We start from the raw sequence: 24,253 nt of genomic DNA, 5'->3' as shown, positions 1-24,253 counted from the left end.
ATTTTCGTACTTTATTTGATATTTTTATGAATAAAGGACTAAATCGGGAAAGAAAAAAAAAGATAAATGACTAAAACGTTACCTGAAATTAAGTTAAGGGACACAGATGTAATTTAGCCTAAATTAAATTTTAACAATTATAGTCGTCCACTTCTTTTTTAAATTAGTTTTAACTTTTTATACATACCAACCTAACTAATAAAACTGAAATATTGATCCTCTTATCTTTGCCACCATTTTATGTGAACATTTTTAAAATTAGAGAATCAAAATTAAAGGAAAAATAGAAAATTAAAATTAAAATTGAATACTAAAAATACATTTTAGTTTTTATTTTCTATTTTTACAAAATATTTCATCATTTATTATATCATTTTATATATTTTTCTTTTTGCAATAAACAACTAAATGTATTATTAACAAATCAATAATTAATATTATATTTATCTTTAAAAATAAAAATTAAATAAAAATAAATTTTATTGCAAATGTGATAATTAAAAATAAACAATATGAATTAATAATATAATATTTTGTTTGTAATAATAATATATTATTATAATTATAATAATTATTAATATGTATACTTGTATAAGTATAATATAACTACTCCTTCCATGAAAAAATATAAATAAAATAAATATTTAAAAAAAAAATATTTGATCTTATTTTTTTATCAAATATATCAACTTCAAATTTTTTTATTTATATTTAATGCTAAAGAGAACGACAATTTAGTTAAATATTTTCATGTACAAAATATATATTTTATAGTCCAATCATTTTACATTTTTCTTCGTTCTATAATGTGTAAATTGAGATGTGAAAAAAAGTTTCTTAAAAGGTGTCTAAATTTCGATCTATACTGTTAATAAATTATTTTTCCGTCAAATTAATTAATTAATAGTAATTACTAGTAATTGGCTATAAAAAAATAGTTCTCATAAAAATAAAACTCATGAATAATAAATATTGATTTTTATATTAAGATAAATTGATCAAACTTTTTTTCGACAAATTTATTTATATTTGACAGATGGAGTATATATATAAAGGAGAATAAGCGATTTTCTTAGAAGGGCAAACGACAGGTAGGAAATGTCGTCGATTTGAATTTTCGTATCGTTTTGTTGGCTACGGGTAAAGTGGAAACTACTAGTACTACTTTTTTGTCTTGCTGACTCTTTTTCGCTCGTAGAATTGGACTGTACGCGAAGTAGGAAACGCGTTCGCGTAAGCACTTTACACGTGTCACGTGTTTGGTAATCCACATCGCCCAGCTTAGCTTATTAGTCGATTGTTCTTCTTCCAACTTGTCTTCGTTTAACTTTGTTTTCTTTCGCTAAAAAGTATGGAGAATATTCAACAACGACAAACTGCATGGACGGCGAGTTATCTATTTAATTGAAAAAATAAAATACATCTATGCATATTTATGAACTCTCCTTATTTTTTTACTTATATATAATTATAATATATATTTTATGTAAAAATGTTTTTAAACTACTTTTTATATTATTTAATTTGACTTTTTATGTTTAAAATTAATTAATTAATAATATTTTTTTATTAATAAAATTAACAATGGATGTATTTAAAAAAATAATAAATAACTTAATAATTAAAAAATATAGTTATTTCTAAAGATAATTTTTTTTAAACATGTTTATAATTAGAGACAAAAATAATAATTGTAATATTAAATTAAACAAATGAGGCTGAAAAAGTCATAATTTAACTTTAAAACATTTGAACAGAGACATAATCACAATTCTACTATTGAAATAAACAATTCATAGACATGACAAGTTGATACTTCAATAACTTAAATGTTGCTAGATTATTTTATATCGAAACTTTGAACTTGAAATGGATCTAAGACGACGGTTAGTTTTGTAAATTTGGAGGAATGTCTAGATTTCGACGAAGGGGTGGTAACTGCAAATACTCTGACATTCAAGTAAGTATTGATTCGAGGAGTATTTATATAGACTGAAGTCTCATTGTAGATGGGGAAGGAACCCTAGTCGGTTGCCTTTATAGTTCAGGAAGTTGGAGCGGGTCGGTGTGAGGAGACATATTGGGCTTAGGCCAGTCTGGAACAATTGAATAGACTGTGCCTAACTCATCCATGGTCGGATGGTCGATTATGTAGTTGTAGATCACCTTGCAGTCGATAACTAGCAATTGGGTCTTGACTGTCTTCATATAGTTGTCTTCTTCGAAAGTTACGAGTAGCTCGACATAGCCCCAAGGGGTGGTGGTCGATCTTTTGAAGCCTTGTAAATTAGGTCCTATAGAAGGCATCAAATTATGTTTGGTAAGGTAGAGGGTGACGAACAACCCAAAGTACATGATGTCATATGAACTCCCTTGGTCGATTAGGTCCCTCCAAACTTCGAAGTTGGCCATGTACACCTATATGAGCAGTGGGATTTGGGAGTTCGTTATCCCTCCAATTATTTCTTTATTATAAAAAGATAAAGGGGGTCGAGATCTCTTCTTGCTAATTGTGACTCTGTGCAGGATTTTGGAGGTCATGCCCTCTAGTTTTCTCTTGACATAACCAATACAGGATAAATTAGCATTTGAGTATCAACCTGATATGACAAGGGCGCTGGCAAAGTTCTCCCATGAGGTAAAAGCATGATTGATGAGCATCATCATTGCAAAAGTCATGCTTTTAGGAATCCCTCATGTGAAGGACATAACAATTGGAAGTCTTTGCGAACCATCTTTGTCTTTGTGGATGACGCTAGTTAGGGTGTTGTTAGCAAGACATAGGGACTCGGGTTTTCTTCGTTTTGGGGAGGAGTTGCGTCCTCGACTGGTTTTTGGATGAGAAGTTTGATGGTGTTCTTCAGGTGGATGCAATTGTCAGTGTTGTGTCCAATACACTTGTGGAAACGGTAGTAGTTGCTTTTGTCAACCCCTGGTATCGAAGGGACATGTCGAGGGAAATGGATTCCCCTTTCCTTAAATTCAGAATTAACACACTCGGCCAATATGTGTTCCCTGGATGCATTTAGAGGGGTATAAGTGAGGTATTGACCAAGCCGGTTCCCTCAGTTCATCGAATATTTTCGTAGTTTTTCTCCCCGCTTGCGTTTAACTAGAGATTGTCGGGAGGTATTAGTAGCTAAGTTCTTGTTGTCCTTGTCTGACATGTCCATGCGTATCTATCGGCACGTGGATTTCTTTGTTTTGGATGTAGGTTTGTGCTTGGGCGAGGAAGTTGTTCAGGATCATAGGCTTCTTCAACTCAATGTCGTCAGCAAAGCACTTTCCCTCAAGGAGACCTTCATTCATTAAGTACATCTTAATGTTGTCATTCGCCTATTTGACAAACACGAATTTTTTGTTGAAGTGTTTTATGTAGTTCTTGAGAGGTTCATCTCTTCCCTGGACAATCGTCTTTGGTTGTTTACAGAATGATGTGTATTGAGTGGCGATTTGCCTGCAAAATTCATCCTTAAACCAAGTCCTCACACTTTTTTTTTTAATGTGAGGGCGTAGAGATGCCATTTAATGGGTCGTTCCACCCCTAGGTAGTCGAGGATGGCTTGGACGTTTTCGATTTGTTTTTGGGATCGGTGGTCCCATTGTATCAGTCCATGTGACAGGTTTTCTTTAGTGCATTTGGTATTCTAGAGGTCTTGATCCTTGTTGTAAATGGTCCCTGAGACTCGCGAGATCCGTGTGGTTTTCGACAAGTCACGCGAGCTGAGGATGAGACAGAACGTGACCTTGATTGTGAGTGATGTCGAAGTTGACACATTTCTCTAGATAGGGAGCCCTCATAGGACCTTATGCGGTATCCTCGATCTAGTAACTGTCCGAGGGAAAATCTCTTGTGTTCTGGAGTCATGACCTCCCAACTCTTCTTCTAGGCGAAACTTCGTGACGACATCATTTCACAAAACCTTTAGTGAATTCCAATGTCTCCTGGAATGTTACCACCATGGAGTGATCGATTGTCGATTAACCACAACGATAAGACGACGATTATGTTCCATGATCATTCGGAATTGTTCCCAAATCAAGGCAAGTGGATTCAGTGTGATGGTCGCCTAAAAGCCATTGTCGCTAGGTGTAAATGTTGATGTCAGGAATCCTAGTTAGTTGTCTTCAATTTAAGAAGTTGGGCCGAGTTAATAATGTGAGGGAGACGTACTGAACTTAGACTAGTTTAGAACAATTATATTTTCAATTAATTTATCTAGCGAAGGGTCGAGTTATTTAGAAATAACTGGTAGAATCAGTGACGAAACTTTAATAAAACAATTTAAGAGTGTCGAAGTTTTATATATTTTGTTAATAAATTAAATATAATCTTTTTTAGGCAATATATATAATCTCTTATTGTTGTATGTTGAAAATAAGTTGCAACTTGCAAATAAGTCCAAAAAAAATTGTAAACACAAAGGAAAGCGGAAATCATACTATGGAGTTACGATCTGTTCAATTTTTCCTAAAGGAAAAAAATATGAATGGCTGAATTGGCCAAACTTTTACAATTTTTCTCTCCCAATTGAACTAAATTACTAAATCAATGAAAAACATGGTGCCTGATTTTAGTTCAATTGGGTTAATATTTTTAAAAATTAAAATACTTATCGTAAAAAATATGTTTAAATATTAAAAAAAATCAAAGTATATAATTTTATAATATTTTATAAAAAAAGTATTATTTATTTTGTAAACAAAATTTACAAAAATGAGTTAAATCTAATTTTAAAAAAAAGATTAAACACTAATTTTTTTATACGATTAAAAAAATACATAAGCTTCGATAAAAAAATAATATATAATACAAAAACATAAATTTTTTTAAAGATAACATTATTTGATTTTTTACATATATATTGTCTTTTTAAATAAATAAAAAACTAACTAATATATCCCATTCAAATATATATACCAAAATGTGTTTTTTTTTTAGTTTTTTATTTTTATTTTTAGGAGGTCGCATCTTCGTATGAGATTATTTAAAAAATAATTTTTTATGCAGCAGGTTGTATCTCGGACCATTTATTATCTTTTAATTTTTTTATTTTTTATTTTTATAAACGAATAATTAATAATTTAATAAATAAAAAATAATAAAAATATTTTAAAAATAAAATTATAATAATAAAATCAAATAAAATATATCTAATAGAAAACAAAATACATCAAAGTTGTTATATTATTTTAACAACTCCTTCTTATTTTGTAGATAAAATAGCAATTTAATTCTGTTTTGTTAACAACTCCTTCGTATATTTTTTTCCGAATTTAATAAATAATAATAATACAAAAAAAATTATTATTTTTTATTTATTAGAAATAGAGAAAAAGATAGGATAGTTGTTAACAATATAGGATTAAGTTGTTATTTTATATGTAAAATAGGAGGGAGTTGTTAAATTAATATACCCAATTATTTATTTTGGCACATTTATTAATATAGTTTTATTTTGTAAAATATTTTTATTATCTTTAATTTATTAAATTAATAATTATTCCTTCCTAAAAATAAAAAAATAAAAAGGTAATAGATATTTATATAACATATATTCACCAAAAAACAATTATCAATAATTACATAACAAATAGACGAGTCTCACTAACAAGTTTCGTATGACGCTAACTAAGTAATAATTACGAGAAAATATATAATCTCATGTCGAAAGTAAATTAACAAATAAATAAATAAATTGGTCTCAAATTTTATTACTAAAATTAGTAACAAAAGAAATAGAAATGATTCTAAAAAAGAAAGCAATTACAAATCAATCTCATCCTTCCTCGTCCTTAAATTTTTATATTGGGGTGTCAAAATTTATAAAGTACAATAATATTTTTTGGGTCGTCTTAGGATAGATGGAATGTTTTTAAATTTCCTTGCAGCATTCCTTAATGTCCTAAAAATATCTTGTAGGCTTGGACTTGTATCAAATGATTTTTCTTTAGAATTTGATGGGTTATTATCACAAATGGAATTAGATCTTGAAGTATTGGGTGTTGCTAAAAGACCAATGTTCATAACATCAAAGGTTGTTGTATCATTGTTTATGCTTTGAGGAGTATCATCATTGATCCCATTGATTTGACCTTCACAAGATTCAATACTTGTTTTATTTGAGGTAGCTTTATCAAAATCAGTATTTGAGTCCAAACTTTGTGTGTTGTCGTATATCGTGGTATTCATAGAGTCCTTTAATTGATCAACCCTTTTCTTTAGAGAGCAGTTCCAATGGTTCTTGATATTGTTTTCACTCCTATTCAAATTTTCAAAAAACAAAATATAAATACATAACATTAAGAGATTAATATTATTAACACATATTATTGGTATATAACATTTCACACTTTCAATTATCCAATATTTACAACTATTTATGCATACAACTTTAGAAATAATTATAAATAAAATCAATCATTTTTAATAATATGATTTAATAAATAAAAATTAATTTTTTTTAATCTTAACATTAATACCTTCCAGGCAGAAATTTGGCTATTTCAGCCCATCTATTCCCATATATTTGGTGATTATTTATAAGAATCAACTCCTCTTCTTTGGTCCATGCAGTTCTTTTTATATCTGGATTTAAATGGTTAAACCATCTGAAACAAAAGAAAAAAAATTTGTTACTTCTAATTTTCAGTTTTAAAAAAAAAAATTATTATTATTATTATTATAAAAAAAAAAATAGTTTATTTTACTTAAAAACAATTTTCAGTTTATACAAAAACTAAATTTGAAATGCAAAGAATGGAATTATAAGATAAAAATTGTGCTTGCATTTGCCTATAAAATTTACCTTTCTCTACATTGCTTTCCTATGCGACCTGGAAGAGATTTTGATATACGAGACCAATCTTTTTTCCCATTTATCATGACAAGCTCACTTAGTAGATTATCTTCCTGCAAACTCCAAATTCATTATATAGTTAATTAAAATTGAATTTAATAGATATAATTTAATTTGCATTTTTCACCTGTTGTGTCCAAGGTCCTTTTATGAGATCAGGATTAAGAACCTTCTGCCAACGATGCAAACATTGAACATCTGTTCTGCCACTAACAGCTTTAGCTGCAAAGGATAATTTGGTCATTTAATTAATGAGTTTGTACTAAGACAATATGAAAATTAAGAAACTTATATGCACCTATCTTTTTCCAACTTTTTCCATTAAATTTGTTCACTGCATCAATCAAAAGTCTATCCTGTAAATAAGAAAACAAGACTAGATATATAGATATGCATTTGCAAGAAATTTCTCTTTGGTTGAATAGTTTCTTGCCAAACAAGTAACTTTATTAATTGAATAATTTGAAGGTTTTTACCTCATTCGCTGTCCATCTTCCTTGGGTTGATCTTCTTGTAGGACCACTCACCCTTCTATTTGTTATGATGTATATATTATATTATATAAATAAATGTATCTACCAAACCATATAAAAAATGCAAAACTAGAAAGATGTAGTGGACCATAGTTAAGTGACTAAGATGTACTGATGAGTCCTAACTCAGCTGCATAATTCCAAAGAAGGTAAGAAATTTACTTATCTACAAGCAATTAAGGTTTTTTTTCTTCTAATCTATAAAATGTTGATAATAATGTTTGTAGAGATCGTTTGAAATTCTTTGGCTAAATACTACATGTGGTCTCTTAATTTCAGTTAACGTTTTAGTCATTTATCTTTTTTTTTCTTCGTTTTGGTCATTTATTTTAATTTTAAATGACAATTTGATATTTTATGTTTTAAAATGTCAACAATATTATCCTTATTTTTTGCAAAAATTCAAAAAATTCATAAAAAATTTCAACCAAAACTCATAAAACTAATTATCATACTCAATACAATGTAATTTCATCAAATTCATAACTTAAATATTAAAATAGACTAATATTTTCATCTCCAACAACACTAAATAAAAAATGACAAATATGAGCTTATTTGAAGATTTAAGTTACGAATTTGATTAAATTTGTTTTATATTATAAAATATAATTAATTTTATGGATTTTGTTTGAAAATTTTGATGAATTTTTGTAAAAAAAAGGATAACATTGTTGACGTTTTAAAACATAAAAGATCAAATTGTCACTTAAAATAAAAATAAATGACTAAATTGGAGAAAAAAAAATAGATAAAAAACTAAAACGTTAATAGAAATTAAGTTAAGAGATCACAAGTGATATTTAGCTAAATTCTTTTAATACTTCTATGAGCTTCAAAATAATTTGGGGAACTATGACCCTTTTTAGCCATAACAAAGCTGGGGGAAAACCTAGTTGGACTTTTTTTTCTTCTCAAATAATTCATTTGTTCAGAATGGTAAGATTGGAGACTCAACCTACTGGACATCATTTTGTTTCCATATTTTGGGTTATGTTGCTTTTATATCTCATTTTTATTTAAATTTTTTCATTATATCCTACGGATACATTTTTTTTAATTTTTAATTTTAAAAATGAAAAATTGTTAATTTAATAAATAAAAATAATAAAAATATTTATTAAAAAATAAAATTATATTAATAAAATATGAAGAACATAAAAAGTTAATGTGGTTGAATAAATGTACCACAACCAATACAATAATATATTATTTTAACAATTTTCTCCAAATTGAAGGAACTTAATTCTATTGTTAACAAGAGAAAAAATAGGAGAAACTTGTTAACTTAATAAGCATTGTGATTTTGTTTCTAGGTCGCATCTCCATCTATAATCTTTTAATTTAATAAAGAAATAATTGTTAATTTAATAAATAAAAAATAATAAAAATATTTTAAAAAAATAAATTATATTAATAAAATTAAATTAAATATATATATAATAAAAACCAAAATATATCAAAGTTAACGTAGTTGAATAGATGTCTCATAATAAATATTATGCTATATTATTTTAATAATTTTCTATTATTTTATAAATAAATTAATAACTTAATTTTGGAAACAAGGTAACCACTTGCTTCTCTTTAATGGAAAGATTGATGGAAAGATTGACAATAGGAGGAAATGATATTCATATATAGTTTTAAATTATGGTTAGTAAATGCAGTAATAATAGCAATATAGGATATAAATTTTATAATTGTTACCGCACCAACAACATTTTACCACAATATAACAACTGTCCTATAATGTCTCCGGATTTTAATTAAAAAATCTCTCTACTTTGCAATCGCACTTACCTACGACTTGTTTGAGACGACAATTTAAAACCATTAATATGTCTACATCTTTACTAAGATTAAACTATTCCATGATTTTGAAGCTTTTTGATGAGATAGAAATAGAACATAGACAAACCGTTGAATAGAGGCAAGCACGTCGGATCCTGAAGGATTTGGCACCACATTTTCTCTTTCAATAAGAGCATGCTCTTCTTGATCAGGTTCCATAATTTTTCTCCAAAAATATCATCAAACTATATAACAAAATCAATATTCAAAAGATCATAACATTAAAAAAAAAAAAAAAAACTATTAAAATATCTCTATATTAAAATACTAACCTTATAAGATGCAACTCAATTAATCTATACCTGAATATGAGATACCACTTTTGGAAAACAAAGGGTTAAATTAAAGGCATAATCAAAGGAAGAGTTAGTTGCAGATATAGTAACAAAGAGGAAATATAGGAAGTGACATATAGATTATGGTAGTACGAAAAATATTATCGATCGAACCTGATGAACTGTGGCAATATAATTTACCATTTGTTAGAGGTATGAAATATGAAATACAGAGACATTACCATTTTTTAGAGGTATGAAATATGAAATACTCGGAAAGAGACATTGTCAAGCTATTCTAAAAGACTATTTTCTTCATTTTCTTTGGTAATGATTATAGTTCATCAATTCTTCATTTATAGTAAAATATAAGTGATATACATTAATGGGCCTGTCTATTATTGGATCACACCCATTTGAAAGTACCTAATAATTTATTAAAAAATAACAATAGTTTCTTTAAAAGATATTTAAGTTATAAGTTAACCGAAGTACACATGCATTAATATCCTTAACTTTTAGAGAGAATATTGAATATAAGACTCGTATTTTTTTTCTATTATTACTATTATTTATTTAACATGTTAAATTTACTTTTTGTATTTGTCAATATTCTGAATCATTATTTTTTAAAATATAATTGATAATTAGTTTTAAAATAAATGAGTATTTAAAATAATCTTATAAATAATTTAAAAAAAATAAATTTTATGTTTACATTTAAAATTTTGTTAGTTAATGTCTCGAAAAAATGGGATATTACAGATTTTTTGTTATAATATATTGAAATTTTAAAATTTATATTAATATCCTTAATTTTTTTCTTTCTAAAAATATTTTAGTTAATATCCTTAAAACTTATATTCATATCCTTAATTTTTTTAGCTAAAGATATTTTATACTATCAATTAATCATAATTGTCAAATTAATAAAACAATTTGACTTTTATCATAGTTATTTTTGAAGTCACACTTATGAATATTTGTGATGTTTATTTTTTTCTTCACATTTCTGCAACTACAAAATTGTTTATTATATAAAATAATTATAATTTTAATATTTAAAAAATAAAATATTATTAATAAATTAAAATAAAAATATATTAATAATAAAAAGTAAATTATATTAATAAAATAAAATTAATTAAATTGAATAAATAAAATACATTAAATTAAAGAAAAAATACCACAAATTAAAAAAAAATACATCAAATTCAAATTTTACTATTATTATTATTATTTTTATTAATTTTTACTTATTATATCGGGAAAAAAAATAGGAGGAAGTTGTTATAATATGACACATAGTTTGTTTTGGCACATCTATTTAACTATTTTATTTGTTCTTCAATTTAATGTGTTTTATTTTATTTTATTAATAGTATTTTGATTTTTAAATATTTTAATTATTTTTAATTTATTAAATAATCAATAACTCAATTGTTAATAAAATAATATTAAGTACTAATTTAACTGTAAAATATAATTTGGTTGTCAAAATAATATAATATGTTATTTATTTTTGTACATTTATTCAACACGCTAACTTTGATATTTTGTTTGATTTTATTATTAAAATTATATATTTTTTAAATACTTTTATTATTATTTTTTAATTACATTAACAATATTTTTTTATTATTATTTAATTTTTGTTTGTTTATTAGATCAAAATAAAAATAGAAGAGACTTGCTAAGAAAATAAGTTGTTATTATATCGGCAAAATATTAGGGACACATTATTTGTTTTGGCACATTTAGTCAACCGTTTGATTTTTTTCTTTGCAATTTAAGGTATTTATTCTTTTAATAGTATTTTGATTTTTTAAATAAATTCAAAATAATTAAATATTTAAAAAATCAAAATACTATTAATGAAATAATGTGTCAAAATAAATTATGTGTTATATTATAACAACTTCCTCCTATTTTTTTTCCTGATCTACTAAATAAAAATAATAATAATAAAATTTGAATTTTGAGTTTTTTTTAATTTAATTTGTGGTATTTTTTTTCTTTAATGCAATGTATTTTATTTGTTTAATTTAATTAATTTTATTTTATTAATGTAATTAACTTTATTATTATTATTAATATAATTTTATTTTATTAATAATATTTTGCTTTTTAAAATATTATAATTATTTTTATTTTATTAAATAAACAATTTTGTAATTGAAAAAATCTGAAGAAAAAAAATTTATATACTTAATACATGATTGCATTATGAGGAAGCGAACTTCTATTGAATTTAAAAATAAAAAGCATTCAAGAGTCGCAGACCTAACATCAAATAATCTAATAGTATTAAAAATTAAAACAATTTAATATTATTTTTTTTAAATATGATAATTTATTATATTTTCTTTTAAGAAAATATATACAAAAATATCTCTATTAATAAATAAATTCATGTCAGATTGTGTAGAGAAATAACTTTTCGTGAGTTTTAAAGGTTGATGATTGTTTGATCTGGAGGTATGTGTTGCACTCCTGCATCATTGGCTTCTGTTTGAGAGTTCGGAGAAAAAGGAAAGAGAGGGGTTTGGAGGAATATCCATCACTTATGCTGGTACAATATTTTTTTAAAGAAATGTGATGAAAATACTTTTATAATAAATTTGAAAATTTATTCAAAATTCTTGATTACTTTTATGATACACGTAGTAATTTAGAATCTAAACTTCAAAATAAACTTTCAAGATTTGTTTGGTTCAACTTTAATTTCTTTAAAAGTAGACGAGAAGCTAAAAAAAATGGTTCAAAAACTATAAGCTAGTTAGACAAATAATCTAGTGTGATGAATAAGCTATATAACTTATAAGTTAAACTATTATCACACCAACATATAAAAGTTGGAGTAGAAAATTAACATTTTCATTATTTTATTATTTTATGACTAATTTGTATTTTTGGTTGAGTTATGATTAAAGTAAAATGTTTTATACTTTTAAAATAAAAATTGTAGTTTATCTAAAATTTATGTATAACAAATATATTCTACTATAATTGACAGTCAAAATAAGGGACAAACTTATTCGCAAGTGTTGGACAATGATCTGAACTTAGTTTTAATCATAAATATTTTTAATACTTAATTTACTAAAAAAATAAATTATATGATAAAAGAAAAGGTTTATGTATAAATTATGTCTCCACTATGTTTTAATTTTTTTAAATAAATTTGCGAATGTAGTTGAAATAGTCTTTAAATATATTAAAATTATGAAAACAAATTTAAATGTGTATTTTATTTATTTTAGTCTTTAAATGTGTCTTTTATTTATTTTAATCTTTAAATGTGTCGTTAAATAATTAATTTAGTCTTTATTGTTTTGGTCTATAACATTTTTAACAAAAAAGATATTTGATAATATGTTTGTAATTTTGATAAATTTAAAAATTATAACATTAAAAAAATATTTGACACCTCCACTATTCAAACACTTATATGGGGGTCCATTCCTGGCCAAAATATATAGAAATTTCACTAAAATCTATTAAATTAGGTAAACTTAAAGATGAAAATTCAAAATCTATAGATAGAGAGCATATTTCTCAAACATAATGTCAATTGTAATTTGTTTCTTAATTGTTTCAAAGATATTTCTAGACCGGTTCAAGAAATGTTGGTACAACCACACTAATTATTATTTTATTCTTTTCATTCACTTATATCTCCTAATAGTCTTTGATTAATTCTCTCCATCCACCAATCGCACTTTCCTCCTAGCCGAGTTCAGTACTGCCCTCCCTGCAAACAAAATTTCAAAAGAATTAAATTGGGTTTAAATTTAGCATTAACAATTAAAAAACATGGTAACTGCATAAAAAAATCATCAAAAGTGCAAGCCAACAAAATCATAGAACATGCTTTCGAAGGGCCTAGCTATTTGGTCTCAAATTTTTAAAGGTTTGCTTAAAAAAGTAGCATCTATAAATAATAAGTATTTTATTGTAAGACAGTGTTAAAATTCATTTAAAACTATAACGATAATTGACACTATTTTTTGAAAATATAAGTCAATGATATTTTTATCTTTATAATTGAGATAATAATATTGGAATATTTTATTAATATTTCAATTAATTATTATATTTCAATATTATTATATAGACATATATCTTTATTTAATTATATTAGTTATTTATTAATTTTGAGCTTTAATTGAATAGTGATTAAATTAAGTGATAAGGTTAATTAAATTTCTAATTAAGTAATTAATTAAATAAATTAATTGATATGAACTGAAAATATGAGTGGATGTATTTAAAAATAATGGGAACTCTAATTGACCATCAGCCTATAGTCTCCAATACCGGTACCGAGACACGACATGTAACAAGTTTAAATCGAGAAAAAATCAAATATCAATGGGTAGTTCTAATATTTTTGATAAATAAACATGTTGTAAATCTTAATATTGACAAGATTTATGTTTGATCTTGATGTTTATATATATATATGCCCATATGCTTATTTCGTTTCTGAAGCATGATTATATTTGTTTGGAACATATTCTTGATTGATGAAAACAAGTTAATACTAACAAATGACTTAGTTGTTTGAGGACAAGGAAACCATTAATTTACACTTATGAGCTTAAAAAAAAAAGTTTACACTTTGAGGCCAAATATTGATTAGAGAGACACAAAAATAGGTGGTTACATATTGTAATGAATTTACCTCAGGATGAAAAGTGAGAGCCACCCGAACCTCTCCACAATAATTCTCATTCTTGACAACATTATAAGCACTTTCTGGTATGCTCCTTTCCGCAATAACTGCTCCCAAATGAATTCTGCATATGACTCAATTCATTCATCAATTATATTATAAAATTAACAATCATACATCAATTTGGTATGTTTTAATAAATTAAACAAAATAGCATACATATGTACCTTAAATCATATAGTAAGTTTTATTTTTTTTATAAAGGTAAAGCATATAGTAAATTTTTCAATACAATTTACCTTGCTTATATTATTATTTTCAATAATTAACCTCTTCAAAAGGATTGAAAATTCTAACTTTTGAATATAAAGTAAAACAAGTGGACTATATAATAATATTTTATTTGTACAAAAAAAAATTCTAAAGTAAATTTAATTTTTCAATATAAATTACCTTTGATTGTTTTATTATATTTAATTGACTATTGTTTTGCCAAAATTATGTCTAATTATATATTTATTGCCAAAAAAATAAATAGATTGAGAATATACAATTAACATAAATGATTTTTTTGGTATACATAAATAATCTTAAAATGATATGATTAAATTAAACATGAACGAAGGTAGTAACTTACTTTGCCTCACCAAGCAAGTCATCCTTGGTAAATGTATCTTCATCCATTAGTCTCAAATTAAGTTCAGAAACATTGTCACAAACTGTGAAAAGGAAACTTTCATTCCAACGAGGATTCGATCCTGCATCTGTAACACATGTTAATTAATGTATTAAACACAATATTTTTTACATGTACATGTCTAATTGAAATGGTGAAAAATGTAAAATAAATAAATCAATAATGAGAGAAATTAACTTACTTTTGGCTACACTGCTTTTGTGCTCTTGAGACCGATATGTGAGGATCACATAGGGATCCATTTTCTCTGTTCATAAAAAAATGATATAAGTATATAAAATTAACCAAATTTTTTTTATAATATGCTTTTCAACTATTAATAATGGGATTTTGACCATAGTTGCTTCTCACTATAGCTTTGGTCAAACTTGCATTGAAACGTAAAAATTGACCATTTTTGAGTTGGAAAAAGTATTTTGGTTTTTAGAACAGAATTATCAAAATCACAATGTGGGGTGCTCAACAAAATCCACACAATATCTGAACCGTACGATCAAAATACAATTGCCAACACTCTAACATGGATAAATTGCAACCAATACATAAAATTCAAACATTAAATTTTGGATCTTTATTCAAGTGTGTAGATCAACAATTGAGTGGATGTAACAAATCTAAATGAGATTTATATCACACATCCATATTAAATCAAGAACAATCATGTTTCAATTTAAATTTTTGAATCTGATTTATCAAAGTTTAAACGTAGATTATAATTTGAGAATAATCCGGAATCAAGATTATGTGATAAATATTTAAGGTAAACAAAAATCTAAATTATCAATTAAAAGCTGCAATTTGTGCTAACCGTGATATCATAAATTGTGTAGGCACAGAATTGAATTTGGAAATACTTACTGAAGAAATCAGTGTCACGAAGGGCTTTAGCTCCGATGAGAATAACTTCAAGTGTACCACGAGGCATCTTTGACTACAATTCTCTTTTCGACGTTACAAATTAAAATAACTCTTTGATGAATACCAAAACTCCCCCAAGCAATTTATGTAGTGGTGATAATTAATTAAATGGTTTTTTTTTATATAAAAAATAAGAGAATTAATTACATGGTATACTCTTTTAGTTTTATTATAAGTGTCACATTTATAAATAAATAAATAAGTATTATTTTCAATTTTTAATGTAATATTATTTAATTTTTTTCAACTACATTACATTGTATGATTATTATTATGTGCATCATTTCAAAGTTATTATTTTATATTTATATTTTATATTTATATTTATATTTATATTTATATTTATATTTATATTTATATTTATATTTATATTTATATTTATATTTATATTTATATTTATATTTATATTTATATTTATATTTATATTTATATTTATATTTATATTTATATTTATATTTATATTTATATTTATATTTATATTTATATTTATATTTATATTTATATTTATATTTATATTTATATTTATATTTATATTTATATTTATATTTATATTTATATTTATATTTATATTTATATTTATATTTATATTTATATTTATATTTATATTTATATTTATATTTATATTTATATTTATATTTATATTTATATTTATATTTATATTTATATTTATATTTATATTTATATTTATATTTATATTTATATTTATATTTATATTTATATTTATATTTATATTTATATTTATATAATAATAATAATAATAATAATAATAATTAATACATCAATGGATGATGGTGTTAATTTGGTAAATTTGTTTTCCCTTTCTTATATCTATTATTTTTATCCTAGTGTCTCACAATAATTGACATATTTGCTCATTTAAGACAAATTAAAAAATATATAAAATAAAAGATAATAGTATTTTTATTTAATTACCTTTGTTGAATATTGATCATCTACCATTATCATAAATACAGAGTAAAATATATTAAATTGTGAGTGGTATATGTGATATTAATTAGAGTATAATTGAAAAATATAATTAATATGATCTTCAAAGTGGAAAGTGACAATCATTTTATTAGATAGATAAATCATCCTGAGACGAAAAAAGTATAATATAATCTTAATGGAATAATTGGAGTTTAACATTATACTCTCTATTTGTCTAGTAACAATTGTCACATTTTAGTTTTTATAGAATTTTGAAAATTTATTTTTAGTCTCTGTAATTTTTTTTACATTTTTTATTCCTTACAATATTTTCATGCATGTAGTTTTAGCCCTTATAAAAAATAAACATGTTTAATTGACTTTTACCATCTAAAATTTTAATTTATTTTTTACAAGGGGATTCAAAATATTATAAAAAACTTCTCCATAAAAATTTAGAATTTTTTATCTTAATTAAATATGATTGTTACAATGAAATCAAATTTTGAATTATTTTTTGTGGATGAACTTATTACAATGTTGTAAATATATCAATAAAAAAACTCATTCAAAAATATATGCCGACATTCTAATAAGATTAAAAGTGTTTGCACAATAATTTTGTAAAGAGGAAAAAAATGTTAATTTTTTTTTATAAAAACTGAAAACTAAATTACATAATTTAAAGAGACTAAAAATTTATTTAATCCAAAAATTAGTGACCTCAAAAAAGTATCACTTTTAGATTTTTAAGTTTTTTTTCTTTCAATTGTACCATTTAACTAATATTATTGAATCACTCTTTGATTATTTTTTTTATATAAAATTTATGATAATAAGAATACAACAATAAAGTTAATTTTATAAAACTATTATTGTTTTTATTTTAATTCATACATTCTCATTAATATAAGTTAATTATGACAATAATTGTGTGAAAGAGAGAGAGAGAGAGAGAGTAATAGTACTTATTTCCTTTTATATAACAAAAATAAGCATTTTCCCATAATATTTATCGTGTTTGACAATTTTTCATTGATTTAGAAAATATAATAAATGACTGAAAGATAATTTACTAAATTAATATTTTTAATTATTGGTTGATTATCATTATTATAAATACAAATAAAAAATAATAACTTAAAAGTATGGATGACAATATTAACTAAAGGGTATAAAAGGTAAAAATTAATAAATATTACATTAAAAATTAAATATAACAATAATTTTAAGACAATTTTTCTTGTAAACATAATAATTATTATAGGATAGATGAAGTAAAAAAACTATAAAATTACTTGTTTAAATATTAACTAATCGACTCTTAGTTGACTTTTAAAAGGTTAAATAAATTTTTAATCCATATAAAAGTTTAAAGTTTTATTTTTAATTGTTACAAAAAAAATTAAATCTTTTTATAAAAATCATTTACTTTTTAGTCTTTATTTTTAAAAGTTTTTATAAAAAATTGATACATTTAATTCTTAAAAAAAGTTCTTATAAAATCAAAATAAGTAGTAAAAGTGATTTTTTTCAAATTGATAATTTTAAAAAGTCATAATTTTTGTAGAAAACATATTTAACTCTTAACATTTTTATATACGTTGGCATTTAATATTTCAGGTTCATATTACTTATAATATTAAGTGCATTAATCTATCGAAAAAACGTCTGAGTCATTGGACAATATTGCCTCGCTGTAGATTGGACTAAACGTTGTCTTTATTTATTTTATTTTACAAATATTAAAAAATGATATATAAATAAATGAAAAAATAATAATAATTTGAATAAATTATTCTTATTTCTTTTTTATGGATCCAAATTAATTCTTATTAATAATTTTTTTCTTATTATGATAAATAAAAGTGAAACAGGTATAATAAATTTTAAAAAATAATGTACATTTCAATAAATTTTGGATTAATAAACAACTATTCTTACGTTTATTGATATTCTGCCAAAAACTATCGACCAACTGCCCACCATATTAACATAGTGGCTGCTACAAATATTTATTAAAACCTACTCACATATACATAAATGAAAATTTTGGACATGACATATATATATCAGTGATTTGGATGAAATGTCTTTAGTTTTGTTTTTATTTTCATGAAGATTGGATAAGTGCATTTAGTATGTATTATTTTGTTGGAATAGAGAACTTTACCCTCGAAATTTGGGTTAAATGATATAATTTTGAGGTGCAATTAATTACTATGGAAGCAATTTGAATACAACGAAAGAGCTAGCAATGGCGACTTGCCACTACCGACCACCATCCTATTTAATTATTATTTTAAAAAAATTAACTCAGATTATAATTCAGTAAAAAAAAACTGTTTTTTTAATAAAATATTGTTTTATAATAAAAATAAATAATTGATTAAATTCATTTTTTGAATATGATAAAAATAATTCAAAATTCAGATTTTTTTTTCTTCTAAAAACATTTTTATAAATGACAAAATTTAAATAAGTTTTTAAAATAATAAAAAAAACTATTTTTGAAATAATTAAAAAGTTATTTTTAAAACAATTTTATTATATAAAATATTTTTTATTCAACAATATATTTTTAAAATAAATAAATGTAAACCATTAGATTATGTTAAATAAAATATTGATCCATTGGATTTTGAAAAAAATGTTGGATGGATTGGATTCATCTATATTTTTAAATGTATTGATTGGATTCAATTCATTAACATTTTTATCATATAATGGATTGATTAGATGGATTAAATGGATGATGGTTAAATTGATACAATTGTCACTAAATGGCAAGGTATGATTCTCCTTATTGATATTGGAGTATGAATAGTTGATTCCCTCCACAATCGCCCTAATTTTTTTTAGATGTTGTGGCTCTACCTTCTCTCTAACATCTTCTCTTTGTCAATCATGTACGCATTATCTCTTTAAATTTTTAGAGTTTCATTCTCTCTTTCATGGAGCCTCTTTTCCCCAATATAGAAGTTTTTTCCTCTTCTATTTATAGATGTTCCTTTTTTCTATGGAGGCTCTTTCTCCCTCTCTTCTGACTACCACCGTGAAGAACATGTATCCTCCTCCACCCATAGAACCACCAACACCTCCATGAAATCACTTGCAACGATTTCATATTTGTTGGACGACCTCTATCGAACTATCACCAGTGTCTCCCACCGTAATGAAGGTTGTGCAAGAGTTGTGTTGTAGGGGAGTTTGGGGAGTGCGACAACAACAACAACAAGTCAAATACCATAGTATCCACAAAAGACTTTAACGCTACATCTCAACTCAAACCTTAAGGCAATAGATATATAGATCACATATCTTATATAACGTTTTTTTTAGGCTAAATTACATCTGTGGTCCCTTAACTTAATTTCAGGTAACGTTTTAGTCCTTTATCTATTTTTTTTTTCTCCCGATTTAGTCCTTTATTCCTAACAATATCAAATAAAGTATGAAAATATGAGTTTATTTGAAGATTTGCATTACGAATTTGATGAAATTTGTATTATATTGAAGAATATAATTAATTTTATAAGTTTTGATTGAATTTTTTTTTGAATTTTTGTATAAAAAAGGATAACATTTTTGAAATTTTAAAACATAAAATATCAAATTGTCACTTAAAATTAAAATAAAGGATAAAGTCGGGAAAAAAAAAAGATAAAGGACTAAAACGTTACCTGAAATTAAGTTAAAGGATCACAAATGTAATTTAGCATTTTTTATTATATGATGTGAGACTTAATCACTCATACTTGAATCCAACATGTGTCTCTCACCACCAAAGTTAATGGATATGTTTCGCGATTCGATTTATTGTATTATTTTATTTATGTTTTACAGTTTGTACTTGTTGGTGCTTTTGTATTTTTTGTTATATGTTTAAGTTTACTTTGGATTAAGTTTGTTCCTCTCAATTTGGTCGGAAAACATTAGTAGTATTGGACATTATGGAACAATTAGTTGTATGCGGATCTTATTGGAATAACCATCATTTTCAATTTTATATATCCACCATTTAAATTACTTTTCAATATGTAATCAAATTGGTTAATTATGAGACCACTTATAGTCGATACTTACAACAACAAAAATAATATATAATTAAATAGAAATAAAGAATGTGAATTTTATTTTCTCTATAACCAGGATACATGTTTGGAATACACTAGTTTGGTTGTTAGGATTCTAATATAAACTTGGTAATGCTCTCGGACCAGAACCTTAATCTGGCGCCTTAGACCAACTCGGCCATCTCAACTTTTTGTTGTTTTTTACATGGATGGTTTTTTAAACATTAGTAACGTCTCAACCTCGCATGAAAGTTTCTTGGTGCACCCCTATACTGCCTATAAATAAATTTGCTTATAATAAAACAATAAAAGAAAATAACACAACAAATATCTTAATAGTACTAGATGAACGTACATAAAAGAACATTAAAAGAGTTTCTTGGTGAATATAATTTTGTTATATATATTATTAGTGAATATGATTTTGTTTGAAAGGATTTATTTGAGAGATAATAAATTGATTTGTTTGAAAGCATTTCATTGAGAGGTAATAGTGAGTGCGTTTGTTTCAAGAAAAAATATATTCTTTTACACCAAAAATCAATTTTTAGGGTTTAAAGAGTGTTAGTTTCAGATTTTAAAAAAATCACTTTGTTAGAAAAATCATTTTTTTATTTAATATATAGGTAAAATCACTTTGTTAGAAAAATCATTTTTTTTATTTAATATATATATACATACATTGATATTGGTATGTGGAGAGGATCATGTAAATCAATATGGGTAGCACATCATGTAAATTGGTATGGATAGAGCATCATTTTTTTTTTTTTTAAATTTGCTCATTTATTTATTACTTTTCAATGTCTAACATATATGTATTTTTTTTTTTTAAGGTTGATAAACAAGAGACACAAATCACCTTAAAGATTTAATATCATTTTTTTGTCATTCATTGGACTTTAAATGTGTTTTTTTTGTAGTAATAAAAGTTATATTAAAATAAATAAATAACAAGTAAAAAAAATAATAAATATTGTTGAGAGTGGGATTTGAACCCACGCCCTTTCGGACCAGAACCTTAATCTGGCGCCTTAGACCAACTCGGCCATCTCAACTTTTTGTTTTCTTTTACAACGAGGATTTATTAAACAATAGTAACATCTCAACCTAGTACTGCCTATAAAAGTTTCTTGGTGCACCCTTATACTGCCTATAAATAAATTTGCTTATAATAAAACAATAATATTCAATATAAAAGAAAATAACACAACAAATATCTTAATAGTACTAGATGAACGTATACAAAATAACATTAAAAGAGTTTCTTGGTGCATAAGACATTAATGTTTGAGGGTATTTACTTTACCCTCACAATACATAAAAACACTTGAAAAAACATAGTTTCTCCATACTATATATTATAACAACTTTATAATAAACTAAACATCGAAAAACACCCTCAACGAAATAATTAAATTCAGTAAGATGGCCAGTAATTATCAAGATCCACACAATGTTCCATACCCATGTACCTATTATTTCCATTAGGATTTGCATTAATATTCACTTCTCCACCATACCCTAAATTATTATTATTATTATGATTCTCTCCACCAAGGGTTGTAGTAGTAGTAGTCATCATGTTGGAGCTAAAATCATGCACTTGAGTTGATGGTTGTGTTGATGCTCCTCCAAGATTCAAATTAAGCCCTGAAATGGTGAATCCTAAGGGTGATGATGATAAATTGGAATATTGCATTGGTAATGGTACAACACCACTTGATCTTAGAACCCTATTGACTTCAACTAGGTCAGGAGTGTTGATGTAGTTTCTTCCATAGAGAAAATGAGTAGTTGAATGATCTCCTAGATGCATCATTGGTTGTGGTTGCATGTTAATGCTAGGGCCAACTTCTAGGTTAATATTGTAAGGGTTTAATGTTGCTCTTGTAGGGTTTGAAGAAGGATACTTCTTTGCTCCAACACTCTTGCGGAATACCCTACTAACCACCCATTCATCTTGCTGCATATTACATATATGACAATAATTATTATTATAATTCTATATAATATTAATTTTCACGTATCTTAATTAATGATATAATAAATTAATATATATTAATATTAAAATTTATATATATGATAATAACTTTTAGTTTAACGGTTGATTATGAATATTTTTCCGACATATTGTTATTGAATTAGTCCCTCCTCCTATTTTACTGTTAATATTGATAATGTCAAAAGTTTTAAAATTTAAATTTTGAAAGTTTTAAAAGTTTTAAAATTGTCACTTAAAATTTAAATTTTCCTGTTACTATGTTGTTAATTTAAGTTTAAATTAAAAAAATGAATTGTTAAAAATAAATTTGACCAAAATTAAAAATTAACATTTACAATATGACAATATAGATAGAGAAAAAAAATTTGTGTACACTTTATAGAGTGTATATACTTTGAGGGAGTAAGATAAAAAGTGATATAGAAAAAAAAAATAGATATAGAAAAATTTAGGTTAAATTGCATCTGTAGTCCCTTAATTTAATTTCAGTTAACGTTTTAGTCATTTATCTTCTTTTTTTTCCGATTTGATCCTTTATTTTAATTTTAAGTGACAATTTGATCTTTTATATTTTAAAATGTCAACAATATTTTCTTTTTTAAAAAAAAAAAAAAATTCATCAAAAATTTCAAATAAAACCCATAAAATTAATTATCATCTTCAATATAATGCAAATTTCATTAAATTCTTAACTTAAATCTTTAAATAAACTCATATTTTTATCTCTAACAAAATCAAATAAAGAATAAATGACCAAATCGGGAAGAAAAAAAATAAAAAACTAAAAAATTAACTAAAATTAAGTTAAGAGACCACAAATACAATTTAACCGAAAAAAGATAAAGTGTATACGTATCAATGTTGATATAGATATACCTTGTTGGTCCTATAGGTGGATTTTGAATGAATACGATATTCATGCATGACCCAATTGGTTTTCTCTCCTCTAGGAGCTCTTCCTTTGTAAAAAACCAAAGTCTTCTTCATACCAACCAATTCAGATGTAACATTGTCAAATATCTCTTTGTCTTTGCCTGTGGTTTTCCAATATCCAGTGTTTGTTGCTCTATTAGTTCTCACACCTGTTGGGTATTTGCGATCTCTTAGACTGAAGAAATACCATTCTTTTTGACCCATCTTTGCCTTCCCTATTTCATACCAAGATAAATTACACAAAAGTTAGTTTATTAGGTGAAAATCAACAAAAATAGGTCTTAACATAATCAATACTCCATAATAATTAAAAAAAATTACATGAAAATTTTACTTCCATGATAAAAAATAAATAAAAAATTATGTCGTAAAGAAATTGAAACAACCAATATTAATTATGTTGTTCCGAGTGAAAATGAACTCGAATCCATTAAAACAAAGTCTTTTAGTTCCGAGTATTGTAAATAGAAAAATTTAGTCATTAACAAAACTTT

General features: G+C 24.6%; 3 protein-coding genes and 1 non-coding gene across 5 annotated transcripts in view; all 4 read right to left on the bottom strand.

Moving 5' to 3' along the window:
• Positions 1–5,681: 5,681 nt before the first annotated feature.
• LOC101493427 (transcription factor MYB3R-1) lies at positions 5,682–9,839 on the bottom strand. 2 transcript variants are annotated; one of them, XM_073367227.1, is made up of 9 exons: positions 9,765–9,839; positions 9,520–9,566; positions 9,315–9,432; positions 7,337–7,391; positions 7,159–7,216; positions 6,988–7,082; positions 6,810–6,913; positions 6,484–6,612; positions 5,682–6,263 (listed from the first exon to the last, which is right to left on the bottom strand). In XM_073367227.1, the coding sequence occupies exons 3-9, from the start codon at positions 9,404–9,406 to the stop codon at positions 5,825–5,827; spliced, it is 972 nt and encodes a 323-aa protein (XP_073223328.1). In that variant the 5' UTR covers positions 9,407–9,432; positions 9,520–9,566; positions 9,765–9,839; the 3' UTR covers positions 5,682–5,824. The 2 variants fall into 2 exon arrangements, with proteins under 2 accessions (XP_073223328.1, XP_073223329.1); XM_073367228.1 differs by having other exon boundaries at positions 7,337–7,388; positions 9,520–9,836.
• A 3,153-nt stretch (positions 9,840–12,992) lies between these two features.
• On the bottom strand, positions 12,993–15,868 carry LOC101493100 (elicitor-responsive protein 3-like). Its single transcript, XM_004498638.4, has 5 exons — positions 15,756–15,868; positions 15,079–15,144; positions 14,838–14,964; positions 14,210–14,324; positions 12,993–13,276 (listed from the first exon to the last, which is right to left on the bottom strand). The coding sequence occupies exons 1-5, from the start codon at positions 15,820–15,822 to the stop codon at positions 13,262–13,264; spliced, it is 390 nt and encodes a 129-aa protein (XP_004498695.1). The 5' UTR covers positions 15,823–15,868; the 3' UTR covers positions 12,993–13,261.
• Positions 15,869–21,798: 5,930 nt separating this feature from the next.
• Positions 21,799–21,879, bottom strand: TRNAL-AAG (transfer RNA leucine (anticodon AAG)). Its single transcript has one exon. It is a non-coding gene; the product is annotated as a tRNA-Leu (tRNA).
• A 147-nt stretch (positions 21,880–22,026) lies between these two features.
• NAC35 (NAC domain-containing protein) overlaps positions 22,027–24,253 on the bottom strand; it is a 3,105-nt gene continuing 878 nt past the window's right edge. Inside the window, exons 3-4 of the mRNA XM_004498490.4 lie at positions 23,703–23,974; positions 22,027–22,787 (exon numbers count right to left, since the gene is read on the bottom strand). Coding sequence (XP_004498547.1) covers positions 22,242–22,787; positions 23,703–23,974 — 818 coding nt within the window. The 3' untranslated portion in view covers positions 22,027–22,241. The remainder of the gene's footprint in view (positions 22,788–23,702; positions 23,975–24,253) is intronic.

Source organism: Cicer arietinum, chromosome 4 (genome assembly GCF_000331145.2).
Source record: "Cicer arietinum cultivar CDC Frontier isolate Library 1 chromosome 4, Cicar.CDCFrontier_v2.0, whole genome shotgun sequence".
Taxonomy (NCBI): domain Eukaryota; kingdom Viridiplantae; phylum Streptophyta; class Magnoliopsida; order Fabales; family Fabaceae; genus Cicer; species Cicer arietinum.
This window is presented reverse-complemented; position numbering and strand designations above follow the sequence as displayed.

What these genes read in the sequence shown, in the direction of transcription:
- LOC101493427 (XM_073367227.1), bottom strand. Translation starts at nt 9,406, where the DNA reads ATGGAACCTGATCAAGAAGAGCATGCTCTTATTGAAAGAGAAAATGTG. An exon ending in AAAAAGTTGGAAAAAGATAG is followed by an intron (nt 7,083 to 7,158) that starts GTGCATATAAGT and finishes TATCCTTTGCAG; the next exon opens with CTAAAGCTGTTAGTGGCAGA. An exon ending in AAGGACCTTGGACACAACAG is followed by an intron (nt 6,914 to 6,987) that starts GTGAAAAATGCA and finishes TGGAGTTTGCAG; the next exon opens with GAAGATAATCTACTAAGTGA.
- LOC101493100 (XM_004498638.4), bottom strand. Translation starts at nt 15,822, where the DNA reads ATGCCTCGTGGTACACTTGAAGTTATTCTCATCGGAGCTAAAGCCCTT. An exon ending in TCGTGACACTGATTTCTTCA is followed by an intron (nt 15,145 to 15,755) that starts GTAAGTATTTCC and finishes TTTTATGAACAG; the next exon opens with AGAAAATGGATCCCTATGTG. An exon ending in GACTTGCTTGGTGAGGCAAA is followed by an intron (nt 14,325 to 14,837) that starts GTAAGTTACTAC and finishes AGTCATATGCAG; the next exon opens with AATTCATTTGGGAGCAGTTA.